General features: G+C 61.3%; 1 protein-coding gene across 1 annotated transcript in view; it reads right to left on the minus strand.

Moving 5' to 3' along the window:
• Positions 1–424: 424 nt before the first annotated feature.
• The window catches only part of DCTN2 (dynactin 2 (p50)), a gene marked incomplete at its 3' end in the record, with an annotated part of 8,876 nt that continues 911 nt past the window's right edge, over positions 425–8,389 (minus strand). The window contains exons 2-16 of the mRNA XM_010571505.1: positions 8,002–8,070; positions 6,764–6,772; positions 5,628–5,633; positions 5,106–5,202; positions 4,932–4,993; positions 2,269–2,367; positions 2,029–2,186; positions 1,770–1,917; positions 1,627–1,692; positions 1,522–1,560; positions 1,323–1,400; positions 1,102–1,179; positions 889–991; positions 685–776; positions 425–598 (exon numbers count right to left, since the gene is read on the minus strand). Of these exons, the coding sequence (XP_010569807.1) occupies positions 425–598; positions 685–776; positions 889–991; positions 1,102–1,179; positions 1,323–1,400; positions 1,522–1,560; positions 1,627–1,692; positions 1,770–1,917; positions 2,029–2,186; positions 2,269–2,367; positions 4,932–4,993; positions 5,106–5,202; positions 5,628–5,633; positions 6,764–6,772; positions 8,002–8,070 (1,278 nt within the window). The remainder of the gene's footprint in view (positions 599–684; positions 777–888; positions 992–1,101; positions 1,180–1,322; positions 1,401–1,521; positions 1,561–1,626; positions 1,693–1,769; positions 1,918–2,028; positions 2,187–2,268; positions 2,368–4,931; positions 4,994–5,105; positions 5,203–5,627; positions 5,634–6,763; positions 6,773–8,001; positions 8,071–8,389) is intronic.

Genomic DNA, 8,389 nt, shown 5'->3' on the forward strand with positions numbered 1-8,389 from the left:
CACCAGCCTGTGGGGGGGCCATGCGCCCCTGCCCCAGGCCACCCACGCACACACACAAGACACACTACCTCCTGCCCTACAGCTGGCAACGAGGAGACGTTCTCCCCGTGGGTCACAGCTTTCTGACAGAGCAATTGGATTTAGTGCACCGAGGAGGCTGCAGGGGGGTGGGGGGGTTATGCACCATGAAAAGACACATTTAAAACCCAGCAGCTGGCACATGCTCATGCCCCACAGCCTAGAGGAGATGCTGACACCGAAACACTTTGAGCTGAGCTGTTTATTAGGGTAAATCAGGGGGCTACAGAGACACCACCACCCCCCCCCGCCCCGAGGTGGGAATGGAGAGGTGGGGAGGACCCCTCCAGCCCCCGTGCTGGGCAGGGGGGCAGAGCCAGAGTATAATACAAGCAGGGGCTGGTACCTGCTTGGGGAGGCAGAGATTCCCAGAGGGTCGCAGGGTCCTGGCGGCAGCAGGGATGCCCGGTGCGAGGGTGTCTCCCTGGTGCTGTTGCTTCTGCAGCCACTTGACGCGGGCATCTATGGCCACAAAGTTGTCCTCTACGACAGCCAGGTTTTCCTTCATTGTCTGCTGGACCTGGGGGAGGCGAGTGGGGAAGGGGGTGAGCGGTGGGGGCAGGAAGGGGATCCCACTCCAGCCCAGTGGGTGTTGGTGGGACCCACCTCTGCCAGCAGCGTGGTGTTGTCCTTGAGAGCACCAGCTATCTCCTGCTGTGTGGTGTCCAAGTGCATGAGGAGCTGCCCAAACTGTGTGGCTGGGAGGGAGAAGATTGCTCAGTGCAGGAGGCAGGGAGCAGAGCCACCACCCCCCCAAGATGCTCCCAGTGGCACCATGCCACTGTCCCCAACATCCCCTCAGCCCCTCACCTTGCTCTTGCAGGTCCCTGAGGGTCACCAGCCTCTGCGCAACGTCAGGCAAGGTGCTGGCCACGGGGTCCCAGTGCTGCATTGTCTCATAGATCTGGTGGATCTGGTGGATGGGCCAGGTCAAGAAGTTGGGGGTAAGCACAGTCTGGAAGGGGGGCTCCGAATATCCCCCGCTGTGCTGGGCTTGCCTTTGGGGCTTGCCTCCCCTCCAGCTCCTATCTTGCTCTGGGTGTCAGCATCTTGCACAGTTGCTTTGTGCTCGGCAATTTCATTCATCTTCCCCAGGACGCTCTGGGAAAGGGGAAGCAGATGCGAGATCCCAAATCCAGCACTGCCCACCCCCAGTTTCGTGACCTTGGCCACTGCTGTCCTGTGGCTCTCCTGTGGAGCCCTGACACCCACCATGCAGTTCCCTCCTTCTGCCCCCGCCTCACCTGCAGCCAGGCCCCCACTTGGTCCAGCACGGCCACATCCAGGATGTTCACCTTGGCCTGCAGGACCTGCACGGTCTCCTGGGGATGGAAAGCAGGGTGAGGGGGGACACGGCAGCACCCAGGGGCTGGCCTCCCAAGTGCTATGGGTACCGGGTGGGGGAAAGGGACCCTGCACACCCCCAGCCCCTGCCTGACTCACCACGAGGCTGGTGCCCTTCAGCCCCACAAACAGCGGGTTCTGTGGGGAAGGAAACTGCATTAGTGGGGCAGGAGAGTGGCAGGGCAGGCACCCCTGGCCCCTCACCTGGCTGTCGGGCTCGCACCGCACCATCGCCTCCAGCTGCGCCAGCCGCTTCTCCAGCTCTGTGATCTGGGGGGAGGTGAGGGGGTGAGATGGCAGGACACCCCATTTTGGGGTCAGGCGCAGTGTCCCCCCCTCATGCTCACCTTGGCAGTCTGGGCAAAGTGGTCCTGCTCCGGTTGCCAGTACAGCTCAAGGGTGACAGCGTCTCCAGTGGGCACCGGGGCTTTGTCAGGGGTCTTCCCTGCTGCCACCTTGCTGCACCTCACCACCTCCAGCTGCTGCAGCAGGCGCCTGGGCAGGGGGCAAAGGTGGGCACAGGGCCCCAGCACCACCCCATGGGGATGCTGCCATTCTCCCTCAACTCCCCTAGCTGCGGCCCCAAGGTCCTGGGACCCCACTCACTTGGCCAGGGCACTTTCGGGATCTGCAAAGTCTATGGCTGCAGCAGGGCCCAGCAGCTTCTCCAGGTGGCTGGAGACCAGCTGCTGCTTCAGGCCCTCGACCTGCCTGGCCAAGGCCACGGGCGTCAGCTCCTCCTTCGCCACCTCCTTCACCGTGCTCTGTCGGGGGGAAGAAAGGTGGCTGTGTCACCCCCCCCGGGACAGCCTCCCCACCGGTCCCCAGGGGAGGGGTGATGCTCACCTGGATCTGCTCCACCTCCCTAACCAGCTCCTGCACCTCGTGCTGCAGCCGCTGGTACCGCTGCTGGGGCGTCTCTTTGGCACCAAGACCCTCACCAAGCTGCAGAGAGAGGAACAGGGGGGTCAGGCGGGGGCTCACGGCCTGCCCACGCACCAGGCACCCAGGGCAGGAGGTGGTGGGTAGGATGCTGGTACCCAACTCCCCTCAGTGCCTGCCCATACCTGCGCAGAAAGGCAAGAAAAGGGATTGACCGGGGAGGACAAGCGGGTGAGGCCCTTGATGGACAGGTAGGAGCAGCCTCGTGTTCAGAGGAACCTGGTCCTCATAAGGGACTTCAGAGAGACCTGCTGGACGGACAACACAGCAGGACATGAGCAGCCCAGGAGGCTCCTAAGGGCACTGACGACAATGGCCTCCTCCAAGTAACACAGGAGCCTATGAGAGGGGCTCTGCTGGTGCTCATCTTCACCAACAAGGAGGGGCTTGTTGGGGATGTGGACGTCAAAGGTAGCCTGGGCAGCAGTGACCACCAGGATGCTGAGGGCAGGAAAGAGGGGGCTTACAGCCCTGGGCTTCAGGAGAGCAGACTCTGGCCTCTTCAAAGGTCTGCTTGGAAGAGTCCCCTGGGATCAGGCAATGGAGGGAAGAGGGGCCTAACAAAGCTGATTGATATTCAGGGATCATCTCCTCCAAGCTCCAGAGCGCTCCGTCCCAACGGGTGGGCTGTTGGGCAAAAAAGCCAGGAGGCTGGCTGGGTGAACAGGAGCTCCTGCCAAACTCAGATACAGAAAGGAAGAAGGTAGAAGCTGGAGCAGGGACAGGGAACCTGGGAGGAGGAGAGACGTTGCCCGAGAGGCCAGGGACAAGGTTACGAAAGCCAAAGCCCAGCTGGAACTCAGCCTGGCCAGGGACACCAGACATGGGACAAGCTGAGGCACTGAAGGCCACCTTCGCCTCTGTCTCGACCAGCCATCAGGAATCCCCAGTGACAGTGGCTGGGGAAAGGCTGGCACAAGGCAGATGTACCCTTGGTGGAAGAGGATCAGCTCAGGGAATGCTTAAGGAAATGGGACAGACAGAAGTGCATGGACACATGGGTGGGATGCACCTGCAAGGGCTGAGGGAACTGGCTGATGGCATTGCAAGGCCACTCTCGATAATCTTTCATGGGTCACAGTGACTGGGAGAATTGCCAGAGGACAGGCAGGAAGCAAATGTCAACCCCACCTTCAAGCAGGGCAAGAAGGAAGACCCAGGGAACCACAGGCCAGTCAGCCTCACCTTCTTCCCTCGGAACGCAATGGAGCAGCTACTCCTGGAAACCCTTTCCAGAGACATGAATGACAGAAAAAACATGAAAAGCAAGCAGCATGGCTTCACCAAGGGGAAGTCATGCTCCACCAACTTGATCAACTTCTCCAATGAAGTGACCAGCCTGGTAGACAAGGAAAGAGCAGTGGGTATTGTCTACCAGGACCTCAGGAAAGCCCTTGACACCATCTCCCATAAGATCCTCCAAGAGAAGGTGTTGCAGTCTGGGCTGGATGAGCAGGCAGTGAGGTGGATTGAAACTGCCCCAACAGCAAAGCCCATCGGGTGATGATCGTCAGCCCAAAGTCTAGTTGGAGGCCAGTACAACCAGTGTGCCCCAGGGGTCAATGCTGGGTCTGATCCTCTTTAACATCTTCATTAATGATTGGGATGATGGGGCAGGGTGAACCCTCACTAGGTTTGCAGATGACGCCACACTGGGAGGAGTGGCTGAGATGCCAGAGGGTCACGCTGCCGTCCAGAGGGACCTGTGACAGGCTGGAGAGATGGGCAAACAGGAACCTCATGGAGCTCAACAAGGAGAAGTCCTGCTGCTGGGGAAGAACAGCCCCCGGCATCAGTCTATGCTGGGGGCCACCCAGCTGGAAAGCAGCTCTCTGGAAAAGGCTCCAGGGGTCCCAGTGGACACCAAGCTAAACATGATCCAGCAAGGAAGGCTAACGCTGTCCTGGGCAGTGTTAGGAGTGTTGTGGTCGAGGGAGGTGAGCCTTCCCCTCTCCTCAGCACTGCTGAGGCCACACCTGGACTGCTGTGTCCAGTGCTGGGCTCCCCAGTACAGAAGAGAGAGAGATGGACATACTGGAGAGAGTCCAACAAAGGGCCACAAAGATGCTGACAGGGCTGGAGCATCTCTCCTATGAGGAAAGGCTGAGAGAGCTGGGACTGTTCAGCCTGGACAAGAGAAGGCTCTCAGGGATCTTATCAATACCTGAATGGAGGGTGCCAAGAGGACAGAGCCCAGCTCTTCTCAGTGGTGCCCAGTGCCAGGACCAGAGGCCATGGGCACAAACTGAAGCGCAGGAGGTTCCCCCCGAACATTAGGAAGCACTTTTTTACTGTGAGCGCGACCAAGCACTGGCACAGGTTGCCCAGAGAGACGGTGGAGTCTCCATCCTTGATATTCGGAAGCTACCTGCACATGGTCTTGGGCAACTGGCTCTAAGTGGCCCTGCCTGAGCATGAGCGTTGGACCAGATGGTCCAACTTCCCACCACCACCCTTCTGTAATGCTGTGTGATCTGTGGCCCTGGGCAGGGACATCACTGTGGGGCGAGTGGGGACGAGGGGCTGTGCACTGGGGTGGCTCACATCCCCTTGTGCTCTGGACTCACAATTTCATACTCCCCAGACTTGTAGCCCGTTGTCCTGGGCTTGCTGATGCAAGCGGAGAAATCTGGAAGAGGGAGGAGCAGGGTGTCACCCCAAAACACCTGGGGTGGCTGTGCCCTCCCTGGGGTCAGCTCAGGATCCCCACAGCCCACCCTTCCCTGAACCCCCTGGCTCACCCACTCCCTCGGTGCTCAGGCGCTTGTCCCGGAACTTCTCGTATGCGGCGTTGGGATTAATGATGATGTGCTCCACGCTGGTGCTGGTGAGCTCCTCCTGCACACAACGCTCAGCGTTAGGGATGAGGCAGTTGCGAGGGTTTGTTGGCAAAGCCGCCTCCCTGCAGCACTGGCGGCCGTCTGGGGCCGGCGCTGGGGAGAGGATGGAAAGTAACAGAGGGGGCGAAGGTGGCCCCGTCCTCCCCAGGACAGGAGCACAGCCCCCAGGGACTGACATGCAGCAATGGAAGCCAGCAAAGGATCCCCCAACCTGCTGCCCTGGGCCACAGCAGCCCCTCTCCAGCCCTTGTGCCCCATCATGGCCTGAAGCGCTTTCGGGGAGCCCTAGTGTGCTGCAGATGGACAAGAAGGGGTGAAAGCAGCGGGAGCAGCATTAGGGGGGGCTGTCTGGCTGAGGGGAGGCAGGAGCGAGCACCCGTGAGCAGAGCACAGGGTTACGTTGGCCGACAGACGGGCTCTTACCAGCTCCTTGCGTTTCCCAGAGGTGAGAAAGCCAGAGCAAGGTTAGGAGAGGGGAGAGAGAGAGACAAAAATCACGTTAGAAGGTTTGTCCCACGCACAGCCCGCCATCTCCCACATCCCTCTGCCAAGGCTGCTGCTGGGCTGGCCCCACGTGAGGGCTCAGCAGCCACATGGGACACAGGACCGCCAGTGTGGAAATGAGGGCAGTGGCGGGGGCAGTGGCTGCAAGAGCAGGGGCAGCGGTGGGCTGGACCCCTTGGCTGGGTGCCCCAGGGCAGCCAGGGCTGGGGACAGCCAGGGACACACTGGTCACGGCCACCATGAGGGGTGCTCAAGGTACCCAGAGAAAGTGTGGGAGCAGGGGGCAGCCAGAGCCCGGGGACAACGCAGCTGAGTCCCCATTCTGCTAACCTCCCTCCAGCTCCAGCTCTTCTTTTCCCCTGGGGGCGATGTGGGCAGAGCCCAGGGCAGGATGGGCCCCCACGGAGCAGCCCAACGCCTGGAGGGTGCCTGGGTCTCCCAGGGTAGGAGGGAGGCATTGGCTGCGGTCCAGGGGGGCAAAACCCCCATGCTGGTCCCTGGAGGGGCACGAGCTGTCCCCCGCTTAGCAGCCAGACCCATGCTGTGCTGGCAGCAAGGAAGGGAGCTCAGCGCAGCCCCACTCGCCTGCCAATGTCCTGCCCAGTCCCGCAGTGTACTGTGAAGCCTGGCAGGACGGGCTGCAGCGGGATGGCAGCCACTGGCCCTGGGGAGCACCCCTCTGTGCAGGCAGCATCACTGGGGGGGGGGCACAAGGCCGCCGGGGCAGGAGCGCGTTGTGGCTGAGACCCATCGTGGGGGGCCAGGGGGTCCCTGGGGGTCCCGAAGGACAAGGAGGGCAGCACGTGCAGTCAGGCAGAGCAGATGCAAAGAGGGCAAGGGAGAGCGGGGGGGGCAGCAGCAGTAGCACGTCGCACCCTGGGACCCACAGCCACTGCCAGCTGCCTCCCCTCTGCCCCACGGCGGGGTGACCCACAGCCACGACCAGGCAACGCAGCAACAGGCAGCGGCTACGGGACCCCGTGCACATCTACTTTTGCGCATGCAAAAATCAATCCCAAACAGCGTGCCACATTAGAAGCAGTGAGCAGGCTTACTTGTGCAAACTAGTGTCCAGGCAAGGTGGGGAGCAGGGAGGGGAAGAGCGGTGGGACAACTCAGGTCAGTTCAGTGCGCGAGAGCCAAGAAACACAATGAACCTGCACTAGGGGTTCCCAGGACAGGAGGTGACAGCAACTAAAACCCTGGTCACCCTTTGCCTCCTGCCTGCAGCAAGGCCACACGGAAGGAAAACCACAGGGACTCACCGGTGTGACACCTCTCTATTCTCGGGCACCATTTTGGGGTGACCTAGGCCTGACGAGGGCAACTTTGGGTGGAGACAACCCATTTCAGTCCATCTTGCTGCCCTGCATCTTGCAAGGGATGTTTTTGTCCCCCTCAGAACTGGGGGCCGGGTGCCCGGCATGCCCCTGCTCCACGTGCAGTACACAGTGCCATGCCAGCCCACATGTGGTGGGGCTGCGCCGGCCCCATGTCCCCCACAGATGCTGGCTGCACCGCCGGGAGAAGCCAGGTCTCAACTCCGTGCCACCGAGGCCCAGCTCCACCTCCTCAGCTTGGGCCAACCGGGAGCACGTGCTGGTGAAGCAGTGCCCGAGGGGGACCAAGCAGCCATTTAAGCCGTGAACCATGAGCACCTGTTGGCTTTCAGCCTCGCCGGCAGAGCCAGGGGTCACCACGCAGCCCCAGGTGCACCCCTCACGCTGTGCTGGCCTCGAGGACAGGCCCCCTGTATCACCCCACATTAAAGCCACCACACACCAGCCCCACAGAGAACAGCCACGGCCTCAGCATGATGGGCTCCGGCGCAGGTCTGGTCTGCGGGACCCTTGCCACTGTTCAGAACTGTTTTATGGGGGTGAACCCCCCCTCACCAGGTCCCACTCGTCCTCCGTGTGCTGCCCAGTGGGCACAGCCTGAGCAAAGTAAACAGGGACAGGCAGCTGGCCAGCCCTGCTTACTTCTGCTGCCCTCAGCCACATTACGCAGGATGCAGATGCTGGGGATGGGGACACGCACCCTGCATGAGGCGGGGGCTGAGCCCTGCCCTCGCTTCTTGGCCCCCCGAAGCACTGGCAGGCTGAGAGATGGGGGCAGTGTGTCACTGGGACACATCACGGTGGGGGGGATGTGGCACTGCAAGGACGCGTGCAGGGACAGGAACCATTTCCCTGCCACGGTGCTGTTCTTGCCGCACCCGACAGCTGCAGGATGGGGGCATGGGCATGCTTGCTCGCCCCCACCCTGCGGCACAGCCCCAGCAAGGCCTTACCGCCTCAAAGTTGGCCTGGTCATCCTTGGACACGTTGCTGGTCTCGCAGACGTCAGGTTCATTCCTGGCCTGGGGCACAAACGGGCTCCGGTGAAACCCCAGCTCTCCTCAGCTATTTATTATCTGCTTATGATCAAATACCACACAACTGCCCCAAACAGCTTCAGATTCCACCTCAGCCGACAGACACACGTGGCAGCTGCCTGCCCCCACACCCCCCACCTCCCCAGAGACTCCACATCCTATCTGAACATGCCTCATGTCCCCAGACATCCCACTTATTGCCCCCATCCCCCTGACCCCTCCAAATGCCAGATGCTCAGTCTCCCCAAATACCCCATTTACTGACCCAGAGACACCCAATCCCCTCAGACCACCCCCCCCCACT

Source organism: Haliaeetus leucocephalus, unplaced genomic scaffold (genome assembly GCF_000737465.1).
Source record: "Haliaeetus leucocephalus isolate CR32 unplaced genomic scaffold, Haliaeetus_leucocephalus-4.0 Scaffold336, whole genome shotgun sequence".
NCBI classification, from domain to species: domain Eukaryota; kingdom Metazoa; phylum Chordata; class Aves; order Accipitriformes; family Accipitridae; genus Haliaeetus; species Haliaeetus leucocephalus.